This window comes from Xenopus laevis, chromosome 2S (assembly GCF_017654675.1).
Source record: "Xenopus laevis strain J_2021 chromosome 2S, Xenopus_laevis_v10.1, whole genome shotgun sequence".
In the NCBI taxonomy this organism is placed as follows: Eukaryota; Metazoa; Chordata; class Amphibia; order Anura; family Pipidae; genus Xenopus; species Xenopus laevis.
In genome coordinates, this window is record NC_054374.1 from 105,684,961 (window position 1) to 105,702,749 (window position 17,789).

Below are 17,789 nucleotides of genomic sequence, written 5' to 3' on the forward strand. Positions count from 1 at the left end.
TCAAGGGCAAATTCACATCGGTGACAAAACACCCTGTGTGCCATTACTCTTATGGAAGACTTGTGAGTGCGTATAAATACATTCACACATATGTACATAAAATAATTACCGACCTTTGTTTTGATACCTAACAGCTAAACAATATACTTTTCTGTGTTTTAATAAAAATAGGCTGCACCTCACAGGACTAAAGTTTTATAAATGGTTTCCAGCTCTAGCATAGCCCTATAAAATATTAGTTTGATTACATGTTTCAACAAGAATAATTTCAACATGTTAATCAAACAGATGCTGCTTTAATGTACTCGTGCCACCAGGGGGTGACAAAAGCTTGAGCAGAATTTTAACAAGGATTATTTATTTAAATTTACAGAACAGGAAAATTGTGGAACTAGGAAAATTAGACTAAAAGTAGGAACTGGAGAGCCTTCCAATGTAGTCTGAATTTCTATATTCAAGCTTCAATAAAGAAATTCAGACTACATTGGAAGGCTCTCCGGTTCCTACTTTTCATCTATGATACTATATGGAGGTGGCTACTCCAGCAACTGCTGACGAGCCTTAAAGATTGAAAGAATTTAAACTAGTGGATTAATAAAGAACATATTGTGAACTGTGAAAATTGCATGACAGGCTTGAGAAATATGCTCAGATAATATGAATAAAAGGAAGGAAGATTTTAAAATCATAAGGAAGGCTTTGCAGCTCTGTAGAGATTATTTTATCTTATTTTATCAGTCACAGGTTGCCAGCAGAGGTGTGACATGACAGGCCGTGACTGACAATTTCTATTGTCTGTTTTTTTTTTTATTTGGCTTTGGTAAAGGCTTTCTTATCTTATAACCCACAGATATGATAACTGAGCCGCGGGCGATGTGTACATCATAAGCACCAATAGGTTGCCTTCATCAGTGTATGAATGTGTACTCACATATTATATACAAATAGGTATAGATACCTGTATGTGGGCTATACAGTCATATGAAAAAATTCTTTGGAGTTTTGTTTATCATTGGCTGAGCTTTCAAAGTAGCAACTTCCTTTTAATATATAACATGCCTTATGGAAACAGTAGTATTTCAGCAGTGACAAAGTTTATTGGATTAACAGAAAATATGCAATATGCAACATTACAAAATAAAACAGGTGCAAAAATGTGGGCACTGCACCAGAGATATTACATCAATACTTAGTTGAGCCTCCTTTAGCAAATGTAACAGCCTTTAGACACCTCCTATAGCCTTTGATGAGTGTCTGGATTCTGGATGGCGGTATTTTTGACCATTTGTCCTTACAAAATCTCTCCAGTTCAGTTAAATTTGATGGCTGCCGAGCATGGACAGCCTGCTTCAAATCATCCCATACATTTTCGATGATATTCTAGTTGGGGGACTGTGACGGCCATTCCAGAATATTGTACTTCTCTCTCTGCATAAATGCCTTTGTAGATTTTGAAGTGTGTTTAGGGTCATTGTCTTGTTGGAATATCCAACCCCTGCGTAACTTCAACTTTGTGACTGATGCTTGAACATTACCCTGGAGAATTTGTTGATATTGGGTTGAATTCATCCGACCCTCGACTTTAACAAAGGCCCCAGTCCCTGAACTAGCCACACAGCCCCACAGCATGATGGAACCTCCACCAAATTTGACAGTAGGTAGCAGGTGTTTTTCTTGGAATGCGGTGTTCTTCTTCCGCCATGCAAACTGCTTTTTGTTCTGACCAAATAACTCAATTTTGTCTCATCAGTCCAAAGCACTTTGGTCCAAAATGACTGTGGCTTGTTTAACTGAGCTTTTCCATACAACAAGCGACTGTTCTCACGTGAGTGCAGAAAGGGTTTCTTTCTCATCACCCTGCAATACAGATGTTCTTTGTGCAAATTGGCTGAATTGTAGAACGATGTACAGATACACCATCTGCAGCAAGATGTTCTTGCAGGTCTTTGGGTGATCTTTGGTTTGTCTGTAACCATTTTCACAACCCTCTGCATATGCTGCTCCTGTATTTTTCTTGGCCTGCCAGACCGGGGTTTTACAGCAACTGTGCCTGTGGCCTTCCATTTCCTGATTACATTCCTTACAGTTGAAACTGACAGTTTAAACCTCTGAGATAGCTTTTTGTAGCCTTCACCTAAACCATGATACTGAACAATCTTTGTTTTCAGATCTTTTGAGAGTTGCTTTGAAGATGCCATGTTGTCACTCTCAGAGGAGAGTCAAACAGAATCACCTTAAATACCTTTTCTCATGATAGGACACACCTGCCTATGAAGTTCAAGGCTTAATGAGCTAATACAACCAATTTGGTGTTGCCAGTAATCAGTATTGAGCAGTTACATGCATTCAAATTAGCAAAATTACAAGGGTACCCAAATTTTTACAAAGCCAGTTCACATTTGATTTCATTCAACTGAATACTGTTTCACTAAAAATCTTTGTTCAGAAAACACCCCAGTACTCAGATGTTCCTGGGAAATGAAAGACATACCACTGTTATCTTTTTTGTTGAAAGTGGAATAAAGTATTATGTAAGCTGAGAGGGGTTCCCAAACTTTTTCATATGACTGTATGTACTGATGTATGTATATAATATGATATATGTATATAATACAGATTTGCTTCTAAAGTTTAATTTACCAAGGTTCCAGAATAAAGTTGCTCTGGAAATGTTTTCCTCCAGAACAGCAATTATCTACTGTAAATGAGATATTAATGAATTATAACTCTAGGCAAGCTATAAAACATAGATGTACTTACTTTTCTTAACATATCATTCTGCTCCACATTATGTATCTTCTCAGGGATAATTTCACCTTTCAATGTGTATTCAAAGAACTTGCCGCTGATATTGACAAGTAGTGTGGTAAAGGCTCTTTGTTCTTGAGAGCAACTGATGGCTTTGTCGTAGCCACTGGTAGAAGGTGTTGCGTATCTTAATATCACCCCAACAATCAGACCTTATAAACAGAGAAGCAGAGAGTTGTTGAATGAATCATGTTATACGAGACATGCAGTACATTCTAAAGAGATATTCACATGGATTAAGAAGAGTTAATACTTTTTTGCATTTCCTAAATGATTCACAATACAGTTGTTACTACAGTATTAAGTATTCATTAGGAAGCACTGTCAATTATCAGTAGACCACTGAGAAACCACCAGGCAGAAGAGCAGCTGAAAAAGTTTTATACATATGAATTGTAGAGACACTAGAGGCAAAGGTGATATATTCTGAGACTTGAAGTCCCTCTGCTTTCGAAAGAATGTGTGTATGTAAAGTGGGCCTTGAGTTCCAAAATCCATTACTTGGAGGGGGCTGAATAACTCTGCCAGCTTAAAGCAGGTAGGGAAATGGTCTTTGCTACTCAGGTAAAGTATCTTGGTTTCAGCTCAGTCTGAGGAATGTGCTAAAATGAAAAAAAAAAAAACAGACAAAAATAACACAATAACAAATACTAGAACAAGCATAAAATTAAACATAAGTTCATAGGGCCCTGTTTGTGAGAGTGCTTACAATCTATTGACACATACATGGCTAGCCTAGACAATACAAGGAATTAACTGCAGTTAAAAATTACAGGAGACGTAGGAATATCAAGTATTGATGTCACTGCAAGCAAATTGAAGAAGCAATACAATGTGGCTTAAAGCCTGAGAATGACTAAAGGTGTGGACAAGAGCTTTTTTGTCTGGGGCATCCTACTATTAAATGAGTATATAAATCCAAATTAAAGTCTAGAAAGAAATGACAGAGCATATAGGGTCATAGCAACCAATCAGATATTTGTTTTCTAACTGTTGAAATCAAATTGTTGATTGGTTGTTTTACACAGTATGATAAATAGGCCCATAACTGTATGATTTAAATGAAAGAGTTTGTGTGTTTGCCTCGTGTGTGTGGGTTACCTTTGGTACTCCCACACCATATAGCATACAGACAGGTTATTTGGTTCCCGATAAAATTCCCTATAGTGAGAGCAGAAGTAAGTAAACATACTATTTCCAAACAAAGGTGCACAATTGCAATTGCCCACAGCAAGAAATGTTAGTTATTAGCTTTGATCACTTTGCTTCGTGGCAGGTCGGAAGTTTGCGCGGTCAGATACAAGGCTAAAATCTGCATGCCTGTGGCCAGCTTAACTCTAGACACCTAGTGAAATTGTTCTAGCACATACCACCTGAGAATCCTATCCAGCCCATTAGGCCTTTACAGTAGAATTTTAACAACAACAAAAAAAAAATTTAGTTTACATCAGATGAACTTTGTTTGCTCCAAAATGCTCATCACTAAAGAAAAGGAATACTATATGTTACTTTTAACAATACCAGTGTGTAATTGACATTCACTAACCAGTTCAATATGTATTTATAAAACAAATCGAAACTTAGCCGAGGCTATGTGCAACCAGAATTAGAATTCAAGGGCTGTGTACCCATGCGAGGACAACAAATAAAATACAGCTGTGTAAAGTTGTGCTGACTTCACGTTGAAAGGCTCACTCTGATATTTTTGTATATTTATGCACATTATTTACAGACATAACTGACCACCTGTAATATATTCATATAACATAATGATATAATATAATAACGTCTAAATGTAACCCGGGATCTGTTTTTTTTTTGTCTGTCTTTTTATAAGTTTTTTAACTGCTGATGTAGTTTAACATTTTCTTAGGATATGTGCCAAAATTTTACACCCAAAATATGTCATACAAATTACGGATTAGTGTCCGTTCTTTAAACTTCTGATTGCAAAAAACCTTACTGAATATGTTATATTTTTCAGTTTGAACTTGAAGTAGCCAGGCGATAAAACGACTTATCTTTTAACGAGTATATGTTTTAATTGTGCTATAAATCTGCAAAATATTTATTATCCTGCTCTCGAGGAGGCTATTAAAGGATGATATTACACAGAGACACTGTTGCACAGAACAGGCAGCAGACTCATAACAAAATGATAAGTACAGTATTAAAAATAATCCCCAAAAATACTTAAATGAAACCGAGAAATTGATGTGAAACGGTTATGCAGTTGTAATCTTTGCAATGTCATGTGAATCCTATGTCACTATATAAATAAACCTATAACTCTGCAAACGCATATAAATTACTCTTCAGGGAAGATGCCCTAATTGTACATTGTCTTTGCTGTTAAATCTGTAATGGTTTCAAATATGAACTAAGTATATTTGGTGCTAAGTTGGTGCTGATTGTATGTCAAGTTGTAACAAGTAATAGGACCCACATGCACGAGACACAGGTGGACATGGCAAAGGACTTCATAGCGGAACATCCTTACAAACCACAAGGAAGGAAGCACTCACAGGACATAGCTGGGCACACAACGCAGCAGAAGGAATAAAAAAAAACAAAAAAAAAAAACGGGCCAATGTCATTACCCTTATAAAACACACAACGTTAAAGGAGAACCCCCCCCCCCCCAAAGTAAGCTCAGCGGAACTAATGGACGCCACCTTCCGGATCTCCGGTCTTCTTCTATAAGTGAGCGCAGTATTGGCGCATTTGAAGTTGGAGCAATATTCCGATTCGTAGTAACTGGGCATGCACCAAAATTGCCAGAAATTGGCGAAGGGAATAAAGAGGACTCAAAGACCGGAGATCAGGAAAATGGCGCCCATGAGCTCCGCTGTGCGTGAGCAAACTCTTAGGGGCAATTTCAGAGGTAACTAACTATGGGGGGGAAGCAGGGAGGAGGGAGTGGCTTTTCTTATTGGGGGGAGGTTATTTCTCATTTAAAGGTGAAGACACATGAAAATTCTAGTAGCAGATATGGTGAGTGGGAATCTTCCAATCATATTTCAAGAAGTCAAAAGCCTACAAAAAAAGACCAGATGCAGATAGGTTTGAAATACCACTAGATATATTTTTTTTAAAAGTTAATTTCAAGGTGAGGCATGCCTACTTACAAAGACTTTTACCCAAACCACTGTAATTTTGAAGTATTGGATCCCTCATCTGGAAACCCATTATCCAGAACGCACTAAATTACAGGAAGGACATTCCCCACAGAGTACATCATTGCATCACCCATCATTGCAGCTATAGGTAGCTGCTAATTAGAACCGATTTTTAGGATTCCAATTTGGCTGAATATGAATCCTGCTGAAAAAGGCCGAATTCCGAATGCTGTGAATCCCTATTTTAAAATGGAGAAAGCTTTTATCTAAACATTAGAGTAACTACGATTCAGCTAAAATCATAGCATAAAGAATAAAATGTAAACCACCTGCACATGCAGGTAGATTTAACACTTTAAAGTCCATCAATTTAAAGTACAACACAAAGGGGCAGATTTATCAAAGTGTGAATTTAGTACTCACTACAGAAAAACTCACTTTCTATTCATTCCTATGGGATTTTTAAAAGGATATTTATTAAATGGATAACTCCATTGATAAATAAGATAAAAATCCCATGGGAAAGAATTGAAAGTGAGTTTTTCTGTGGTGAGTTCTAAATTCACACTTAAATCTGCCCCAGAGAGTTTGAGTTGGACAGCAGTTGGATCAGTAGTTGGACTAGAAACTACCTGCTAGGTTTCTTAGTCAGCACCTGTAGCCTCCCAATTCTTAGAGTCTGGTGCACGTACAACGGTTTCCACCATGTATCCGTTCACTCACAATTTTCAAATGTTAACAGCACCAGTCATGGATTTCTTTGCTTAAAATGCCTTTATTGAGACATGGGCTCAGACCCCGATACACTTGGCAATGTTTCAGACCGCCATCTGAAACGTTGCCAAGTGTATCGGGGTCTGAGCCCATGTCTCAATAAAGGCATTTTAAGCAAAGAAATCCATGACTGGTGCTGTTAACATTTAAAAAAAGTAGAAACTACCTGCTAACATTGGACTCATACATCTCATACAGACATCACCACTCATCATTACTGCCGTAAACAAGATAAGCCTGGTAAACCATATACCTATATTTAAATCGATTGCCTTTTTTCTCTCTCCTCCATTCTTCTCCATATATCCTCTTCACATCCATCAGACCATCCTGAAATTCTAATCTCCTCTTTACTGTTTCCATCACCCTCCCTCAATCTAAGCACACTTTATTGCATTAAATCACTTAACCCCTCTCAACCCATCAAACAATACAATACTCGCGCTTTCAAATCTAGGTCACACCTTGTGTCATTTTCCTTACTGCGGTTACTTGCAGCTGGGGACATTTCCCCAAATCCTGGTCCAACTCTCTTATCGCATGGATATTTCCACATCACAGGCGATTAATGTATTTTCCAATCTCTAAGACCTTATGCATTTCTAATCCTGCAAACCTTATTCACATAAAGCCATCACCCTCTCTGCCTTTCTGGTTCCTCTGGAATGAACAATCAATCTGCAATAAACTCACAGCAGTAAACCTTTTTACATCCAGATCTCTTCACCTTCTGGCTATCACTGAAACATGGCCATCTCTGCTTCACCTGCTGCCCTCTCCTATGGAGGCTTCTCATTTACTCACACCCTTAGATCAGGAGATCGTCACAGCAGTGTGGTTGGATTTCTTCTCTCCCCCAAATGTAGGTTTCAAACTTTAACCACACCAACTTCTCTTTCCTTCACTTCTTTTGTAGTCCACAGCATATGCTTGTTTTCTCCTATCTCTCAGCATGTCGCAGTCATATATCGTCCCCCTGCTCTCTACTCTACTTTCTTGGATCACTTTCCTGCTTGGCTTCTATACTTTCTCTCCAGTGAGACACCTGCTTTCATTTTAGGCAACTTAAAAATTCCCATTGACAACTCTGCTTCTCGTGCCACCTCTAAACTCCTCTTACTAACAACTTTATTTGGTCTCTCTCACTGGTCCGACTCTCTGGGTACCACAGAAGATATTGTTTCAGTGGAGAAAGTAATGAACTGATCCTGACTTCATCCACTTCAAATTCATGCTATCCTGCTACAAACTAACTCTATTCATTGCTAAAGAACAGTACTTCTCTTCTGTAACCCCCTTTCTGTCTTCCAAACCACAACGACTGTTTGCCACTCTTAACTCACGACTATGCCCCCTCCGCACCCTCAACCCATTACTGTAACTGCCCAAGATCATGCTCATTTTTTTAAAGAAAAATGTGATTTCATTAGACTGAGTATACAATGTCAGATTATCTTGCAGTCCACTCACATCCACTTTGCACTCCACCCCTGCAACACTAGATGAGGTTAGCAAACCTCTAGCCTGCTCAAAGCCAACAACTGTCTCCCTTGACCCCATACACTCTCTTAACCTTTATCCAATCTCCGATACACTCTAACCTGCACTTACCCACCTATTTAACCTTTCACTCTCTACTGGTACTTTTCCATCTTTATACAAACAAGCACTAATCACTCATATCCTCAAAAATCCTTCCCTTGATCCCAGCTCTCCCGCCAATTATCGTCCAGTTTAGCTTTTTTTCCATTTGCATCCAAATTGCTGGAAAGGCTTGTTTACAAATGCTTTGTCCAGCATCTCACTCACAACTTCTGTCTCAACCCCCTGCAATCTGGCTACCACAAAACACACTCAAATTAAACTGCACGCACCAAAGTAACCAAGGAGCTTCTCCTGGCAAAGTCTAAAGATCACTATTCCATAATCATCCTTATAGATTTCTCTGTAGCCTTTGACACAGTTGGCCAACCACTCCTCCTAGACATTCTATACGAAGCTGGCATTTGTGACACTGCTCTTTCGTGGTTTAAATCTCATCTTTCTGATCATTCCTTTAAAAAGTTGCCTTCTCTAAACTCAACTTCTAACACGTTTCCTCTCTCTGTTGGAGTTCCTCAAAGCTCTGTCTTAGGCCCTCTGCTGTTCTCGATCTAAAATACTTCTATACTACAGTCATTTGACATCAGTATCACCTTTTTGCTGATGACACCCAATTTTACTTGTATTCTCCTGACCTCTCTCCTTTTGTCCTTTCTCAAGTTACAGACTGCCTTTCTGCTGTCTCCTCCTGAATCTTTCTAAAAACAGAACTCATATTTTCTCCAAGATCTTTCACCATCCTTCAGATCTCTCACAGATAATAACATAACATTTCATTGAAGCACACTGTCTTTTTCACCACATATCCAAACACTTGCAAAATCTTGTTGTATTCAGCTGCAGAACATTTCCCGAGTATGACCGTATCTCAGTTCAGACAGAATCAAAACACATCCAGTCTCTTATATCCCACCTTGATCACTGCAACCTACTCCTTGTAGGTATTCGATCAAGTCACCTTTCACAATTGCAATCTGTTCTAAATGCTGCTGCTACAGTCATTCATCATCTTATCGCTCAACATCAGCTGCTCCCCTATGTAGATCCCTTCACTGCCTCCCAATCTCCTCACACTTACATTAATGGCCCTTAAAGGGATACTGTCATGGGAAAAAAAAAATGTTTCAAAATGAATCTGTTAATAGTGCTGCTCCAGCAGATACCAGCTGCCTGGTAGATCAATAGTAAAAACCCATGTCCCACTGAGACTCCTTCAGTTACATTGACAAGGAAAAACAGCAGCCTGCCAGAAAGCATTTCTCTCTTAAAGGACCAGTAACACCAAAAATTTTTTAAAAAACAATTGGTTAATATACATCGAAAAATAACCACAAACACAAGTTAAACGTTTAAATTGCAAAGCCTTTATTAAAAAATAACTCACTGAAACTCCACTTCCTGTCCTCTTGAGAAAAGGCGACACGGCGACCATCCATACTGCAGCAGTTGATTTCTTCTCCCTGGCTGTTTTTCGATGTATACTAACCAATTTTTTTTAAAAAAAATTTGGTGTTACTGGTCCTTTAAAGTGCAGGCACAAGTCACATGACCAGGGGCAGCTGTGAAATTGACAAAATGTCTAGCCCCAGGTCAGATTTCAAAATTGAATATAAAAAAAAATCTGCTCTTTTGAGAAATGGATTTCAGTGCAGAATTCTGCTGGAGTAGCACAATTAACTGATGCGTTTTGAAAAAAAAAACATGTTTTCCAATGACAGGATCCCTTTAACAATGAAGCCTCTCCCTATATCTCATCACTAATCTCAAAATACACTCCTTCATGCAACCTTTGCTCTGCTTCTGACCTTTGCCTCTCTTCTCCTCTCGTAACTTCACCCCATTCTCCTCTACAAGATTTCTCTTGGGCTTATGCATTTCACGGTCACACTTCCTCCCTCTTTCCAAACTTTTAAACGTTCCCTAAAGACCCACCTGTTTAGGGAAGCTTATTCAATGTATCTTAATTAATCAGTCATAGCTGTATCATAAATCACAAATTTGTTTTTAAAATCCTTATGTCTTAATAGTACCCTAACCTTTAGTTTGTAAACTCTTGTACTCTAGGCCCCTCTATTCCTATTGTACTCTGTAAACCCTGGTGTGTTATTCACCATTTGTTCCATTTTACTAATGTAAAGCACTGCATAACTTGTTGGCACTATATAAATAGATGATGGTGATGAAATGATGATGATGATGATGATGATGAAAGTGAACTACATTTAAACCTGTAAAAACAATATGGCTATAATTTGGCTTGAAACACTTTATTGATTTTACTTACTATATATTGCAACCTATACATGGACAGACAAAGTTCTGGTGTAGCACCTAGAAGCATATGAATTGTATGCAGTTGATTTGTGAATACAGGTATGGGACCTGTTATCTGGAAAGCTCAGGACCTGGGGTTTTCAGGATAATGGATCTTTCTGTAATTTGGATCTTCATACCTTAAGTCTACTAGAAAATCATGTAAACATTAAATAAACCCAATAAGCAGGGTTTGCTTCCAATAAGGATCAATTGTGTCTTATTACAGAGAAATGGGAAATCTTTTTTTAAAATGTGGATTATTTGTTTAAAACTGAGTCTATGGGAGATGGCTTTCTGTAATTCGAAGCTTTCTGGATAACGGATCCCATAACTATACATATAAACATATGTCTCATTCTAAATCACCAAGCAAGCCCCTTATCCAGATATCTGGTATTCAGAAAAGTCCAAAATACAGGAACACCATCTCCCATATCCATTTTAAGAAAATAATTCTAATGAATTCCTTTTTTAACATAATAATAAAACAGTATATTGTGCTTTAGCCTAACTAAGCTGCATCCATCCATACTGGAGGCAAAATAATCGGGTTTGGTGTTTAAATGGTTTATAGCAGAAACAAGGTATGGTGATCAAAATTAAGAAAAGATCACTTTTCAGTAAAAACCCAGGTCCAAAGCATTTCGGATGAGATCCTTCCTATACATGTACTTTATTTACATGCATGCCACAAAACAGCACACAAGCATAGACTGGTGTGCATGCTTTTGCATTATGCACATTACTTTATAATTAACCCTTTATAAAAGCAAACATGTATCACCATAGTATCTTAAAGGAAAACTAACCCCTAATAATGAATACTATTAAAAATGCCATGTTTTATATACAGCACTTATTGTACCAATCTAAAGTTCCAGCTTCTCAATAGCAGAATGATCCAGGACTTCAAACTTGTCACAGGGGGTCACCATCTTGGAAAGTGTCTGTGACACTCACATGCTCAGTGTGCTCTGAGCAGTTGTTGAAAAGCTAAGCTTAGGGGTTGTCACAAATTATCAAGCAGAAAATGAGGTTGGCCTGTAATATAAGCTGATGTTACAAGGCGATTATAAAGTTCTGGTTCTAATTGCACTGGTTTCTGAGCTGCCATGTAGTAATTATCTGTATAAAGTACTAACCAGACGTATATGGTCACATTTCTATACTGTATACAGTATATTTTTTGGTCCCTAAGCTCAGTAACTGACAGACACACAGAGCTTGTGCAGTGAATCAGCAGAAAAGAAGATGGGGAGCTACTGGGGCATTTTTGGAGACACAGATCTTCCCTGCTAAAGGGCCGTGGTTGCATTGGGCTGGTATAGAAGCCCAAAACATAATGTTCAATATTTCTAGCCTACTTCTTTAGGTTAGGCTTTAGTTCTCTTTTATGGTGGTTTATGCATGAAAAAAATCCACAACTATTCCCAGCACATAAAAAAGTTTATCTGCATTCAATCTGGTACCTAAATAGGCACTGATATGGGCCTATAATTGCACACATCAATTGATCCTAGATTATTTATGCATCCTTGCAAGCATCGATCCTATTCCATCCTGGAACAAAATAATTGATTACAGTGCATATATATTCACAGTATGTCAGAGATATGGTCACAAATCATGTGGGGGGGCCAGAGAAAAGACGGATTAAGCAGCCTTCAGGAAGCAAGGTTGTTAGTAGACAGTAGATGATGACAGTCTCTGCAGTGTCATGTGTATAATGCCATTGACTAAGGGCAGAGAAAAACGCTCAGATTCGGGGAGATTTAGTCGCCCAGCAATAAATCACCACTTCTTCGGGGCAATTAATCTCCCCGAATTGCCTCCCGCCTACTAGAATCGCAATCACCGGCGGGATGGCACTCTGATCGCTTCATTTTCCGAAGTCGCCCAAAGTTTCCTCGTGAGGCAATTTCGGGCAATGTCGGAAAACGAAATGCACAGATTTCCATCCCGCCGGCGATTTCCATTCTAGCCCGCGGAGGGGCAGTTTGGGGAGATTAGTCGCGCCGAAGAAGAGGAGATTTGTCCCTGGGCGACTAATCTCCCCAAATCTGAGCGTGTGTCTCTGTCCTAAGTCTTGACAGAGTATTTCTGTAACCACACCTGTGTAACACATAACAACACTGTTTTTGATCGTACCAAACAAATGTAGCAATCATACAGCAGTACAAAGAATAAAAGCCCACATTTGCAAAGTTGCTTATGCGTGCAGCATTTGTACCTTATCTAGGTCAGACAGTCTCAGCTAGAAATAATTAAAAATAAAGCAGCATAATGAAGCACACACTCCGCCACCTTATCCAAGACTCTTTGGTTGTTTCCTTTCTTACACCAGCTTATCTTCTGGCTCGCTGAAGGTGTCTTAAAACCCATGTGTTAAACTGGGCTAAAATATTGCATATATAAGACTTGTGACTTGAGCCCTACTGCAAATGTATGTGCATTTTAAGTTTTGTCTAAAAAATGGCACCTAGATGTAAAATGACTAAAGAGGAATGGTAACTTCTAAAAACAATCATTTTATTTATTTGTTGCTATGGGTTGCTGCACCTGAGCAATATCCAAGGGGTTGGTGAGCAACATGTTGCTTGCGGACGACTGATGTAGATACTGGAAAAATGTTGAAAAACTCGAAAACCATGAATTTAAAGGAAAACCCCAATAAAATGTTGCATAGGACAAACTTCTACGTGACTTTTAGAAGCCAAAGTTTTACAAGTTTCTTTTTTTAACTTAAAAAACACGTCACACCAAAAAATATTTGTTTGCCTAATAAAAGAAAACATCATTCTAAGCAACTTGCAATATACATATTCTATGGTTTTTAAGCTATTTGTACAGGTATGGAATCAGTTATCCAGAAGCCCGTTATCCAGAAAGCCCATCTCCCATAGACTCCATTATAATAAATTCAATAAACCAAATTTTTAAAAATGATTTCCTTTTTCTCTGTAATAATAAAACAGTACCTTGTACTTGATCTGAACTAAGATATAATTAATCCTTATTGGAAGTAGAACCAGCCTGTTAGGTTTATTTAATGTTTACATGATTTTCTAGTAGACAAGGTATTAAGATCCAAATTACAGAAAGATCCGTTAGCCGGAAAACCCCAGGTCCCAAGCATTCTGGATAACAGGTCCCACACCTGTATTTGTATTGCTATTGAAAGCAGTGTTTGTCTGTCTGTCCCTTTCTATTCTCTGGCCACCAATGTAACACAAGCCAACCGATTAACAGACCTGTCTTGCTGAAGGAGACTGGCTTTTGCAACATTGTTTAAAAAGTAACAAGCAGGAGTTAAGCAAATAATGCTTTCATTAGCAATTACATTTACAAATAACTTTTAAAACACTAACAATTTTTAATAAATTATCATTGGAAACTTGCTTATAATTGTGATCTCTATTATTACGCCAAAAAAAATGTTTTTTTGGGTTGACATGTCCTTTAAAATCAAACAAAAAAAACCCAAAACACTGTAAAAACTTGAATTTGAAGACTGATAAATAAGCCGTATAGAGTAGGAGAGGATTGCAAGAGGAACTTTAAATGAGAGGGGCTTGCATGAGGGTTCTACTAGAACACTACCGTCCACTGGAAGTGGCACAGCAGTCCTCTACCATGTGACTAATAATTACAGGCTAATCTGACTTTGGTCTACTAAAAGTCAAACTTTTGTGGGCAGTGTCAGTTAACAGTGTCAATTTAGAACTCACCACAGAAAAACTCACCCATGTTCTATTCATTCCTAAGGGATTTTTTAGAATTGTATTTATCAATGGCGTTCACCATTTGATAAATATGCTTTTAAAAATTCCATAGGAATGAATAGAAAGTGAGTGAGTTTTTCTTTGGCGGGTTCTAAATTTACACTTTGATAAATCTGCCCCTTCATTTATTTGATTTTTCTTTTGCTGAAAGCTGCACTCTCAAGCTTATGTCTGTAAATAGCTTTTAGAGCAGTCAAAGGACAATTCTTTTAAAATTTGCTGTTGAATGTAAGTAGGTCATAAAAAACAAACTGCACACTATAAACAGGCTGGTATAAAAAGATTATAGCTACTAAAAGCTAAGAAACAATAACAATAAGCAGGCCTGTTATATGTTTACGGGTTACACTGAAACTATGGTGCAAAGAGGCACTTGAAGCCTGTGAAGGAGAATGATACTATGATGCCATTGGGGTAAGTACCAATTATTTAACTATCATTTTGCATAACACAGTTCTCTGCTGCATGTGCACCATTCAGACTCTGTCCTGTCTTTTCCAGTCAGCTATAGACCTAAAGCTCCTGACACAAGTGACTTTTAGGGTAAAACTCCACGGGCGATTGGAGTTGTAATACGAATGTCATTGCTGAGTGCATCCATCACAACACAGTTGTCGGATGAAGATGCAACATGCAGCGTTCGGATCCGATAACGTCCGTCATTCCTATTAGTTACCTTAGAGTCGGCGCATCCAACGTGACGCCTGCAATTCATCTCAGCGCGATAGAGCGGATGGTATCGCACTTAAAAACGCCCGTGGAGCTCTATCCATAGATCTCCACAGTATCTCCTGAGAAAAGATAGGCACTAACCATCCCCTTACATACAAAAACACATGGGACTCATTTATCAACAAATGGATAAATGTGTCCATGGGCAGTTACCTATAGCAACCAATCAGTGATTAGTTTTAAAGTCAGCAGCAAGAACAATAATGAATGAATGCAGCAGAACTATACTTTTATTCTGCAGTCAATCAGAAATGGAACTGGAACTGACTGGAACAGCAGAACCAGGGACATAACTACAGAGGAAGCAGACCCTGCGACTGCAGGAGGTATAAGGGCCCCATGAGGCCCAAATAATGAGCAATTTCAAGATCTATTGGTAAAACTGGTCAACCTCTAGACATTTTGGGGGCCTGAAAAATTATTTGCTGTGGGGCCCAGTAATATCTAGTTGAACCACTGAGCAGAACTCTGTAGTCAGATATGAATGGAGCAAAAAATGCAGTCGCATGCAGTCCGTCACAAACGGATACATTTGGAGCGAGATTACATTTGGCAGGTCAGTGGGCGAGACATTTTCTATTTCGATGCATGTAGGCCAATCAGAATATCTGCACAATTTGAACAAAGGCTTCCAGCCCAATAGGCACAGTGCATATTCCTGCTTACTGTTAACACACCATTTTCATTCACTTACTTGAACGTACAGGCCTCTCAGAACACACTTACTATATAACTAAATGTTCAGTGATGCATTTATACTACTGGTACCATATGTAGCTAATTACATCTGCACAAGGCTAGACCACTGCACTTCAGATCAGGTTCCAGAGTGTACTGTGACCCTGAGTGTGCTGTTCAAGGCAAACCACTTTTATGGGAAAATGCAGACTGAAATAAGACACTATCATGAATACTTAACGTCACCAGCGCTTAGTGGTCTCATGTTCTTCGAACGCCTCCTCTTACAGTGGAATGAGCAATCCTTTGAATTAAAATACATATAACACTTGGTACATCCCAACTACAATAGACACAGCTGCAGTATATGGTCGGTTGATGGTTCTTTATTTGCAATAAAACTGTATCTGTACATTGACCAAAATAGAAATAGTGCAAGTTCTTTCCAATCAGACAGCATGCAAGGGGTACCTGCCTGGCATAACAGGTCTGGACTGGGAATCAAAATAGGCCCTGGCATTTAAAGTACACAGAGGCCCAAACAGCCCACTAAATAGTCACTTTCTAATCTAAGGCATTTTACAGCAACCCCTCTGGCATTTGCCAAAAGCCACAGATTGCCAGTCCGGGCCTGGGTGAGAAGAAGGGTGATGTTTGGAGGTGGAACTCCAATGAATGACAGTGCAGAGCTTTGCCAATAAAGCTCACAAGGATAAAGTGACCAAACAAAATGCTAATTTGGTCCAGCCTTAACCTTACATAGCTAACAATGTATTATTAAACCACAGGGCAAACTGTACAGGCAGAATGATTAACCAGATAGCCCAGCAACCTCCTCCCTCGACACAGATCTGTAGGTTGGATAAGCATAGAATATGCATCCCATGATCAATGACCAAGTAGCTGCAAATCAAGGGTTATTTCCCCAAGGCCCAGTTTGGCAGTGAGAGCAGTGGCCATTAGGGAGAGCTGATGTGGAGTGATGTTCATTAGAGCACAGTTGAGATCATTCTCATCCTATATCCCCCCAGTTGAACAACTACAAACCGCAGCAGCACTTACACATTTAGGGATGAGGAACCCCCCAGTGGCACATGGGCATGCGGCTTTGGCTAAACGCAATGTCACACTCACTGGCACACATTCCAGCCTTATCAGCACAGGAGGGGCACAATGGGTCTGAGCCACTTGTCATTGTCACTCACCATAGATCATGGCCAGGCCTGTCTCATGTAGGAATCGTGCCCGCCGGTGCTTGAAGAGCCAGATGGTGAGGATAGTGAGGGTGAGTAACAGGATGAAGGTGAGGAGACTAACGCTGTCCTGCCGGTGGCTCTCCTCTGCCTCTTTCTCTGTGGCAATCTCCTCCATCGCGCTGTCCTCGGCATATGCCCAAGGAATCCAAGGAAGCAGCAGCAGCCACGCCAGCCTGTACATGGTAAGGGCACAATGTGGCTTGTCAGTGCCCTCCCTCCGCCAACTATCCTGCGGCACAACTGTCTGTCACTGCTGCCAACCCAAAGGTCCCCCGCACTTCCTCCAGCCGGTAAAGCGAGCGATAAGTCCAATGCGCACAATCCCCATGGCACAAGCAACACAGTCGCTCAGCAGACGGGCTATCCTGCCTCTCACTTCCACGCCCTCTCCCGCTGCATTCTCTCTGCGCACGCCCCTGGGAGCCGACGAAAAGGCAGATGTGGGCAGTACAGAGTGAAACGGAGGCGGGGCTTATGGCGGGAATAAGAATGCGCGCTGTTTCATACAGAGGCTGCAGGAAGACAGGTGTGTGCAGTATAAAGCGCTCTATTGCAGTAGCGTTCCTGCCAGTCACTCAAGGTGCTGAGCAGAACGTGTCATAATAAGATAAATATCAGGGGATTTGTGCTACAGGGAAAAATGAGGCTGTCGTGAGCTCCTAATTGCACAGCTGTAGGTTGAGTGATCTATCGCTGATCGTAAAATCCCTGAAACTAATTAG

At 39.5% G+C, this 17,789-nt stretch overlaps 1 protein-coding gene across 1 annotated transcript in view; it reads right to left on the bottom strand.

Moving 5' to 3' along the window:
* The window catches only part of LOC108709730 (sodium/hydrogen exchanger 7), a 54,642-nt gene extending 37,094 nt beyond the window's left edge, over positions 1–17,548 (bottom strand). Inside the window, exons 1-2 of the mRNA XM_018249816.2 lie at positions 17,017–17,548; positions 2,761–2,960 (exon numbers count right to left, since the gene is read on the bottom strand). Coding sequence (XP_018105305.1) covers positions 2,761–2,960; positions 17,017–17,248 — 432 coding nt within the window. The 5' untranslated portion in view covers positions 17,249–17,548. The remainder of the gene's footprint in view (positions 1–2,760; positions 2,961–17,016) is intronic.
* Between the last annotated feature and the right edge of the window lie 241 nt (positions 17,549–17,789).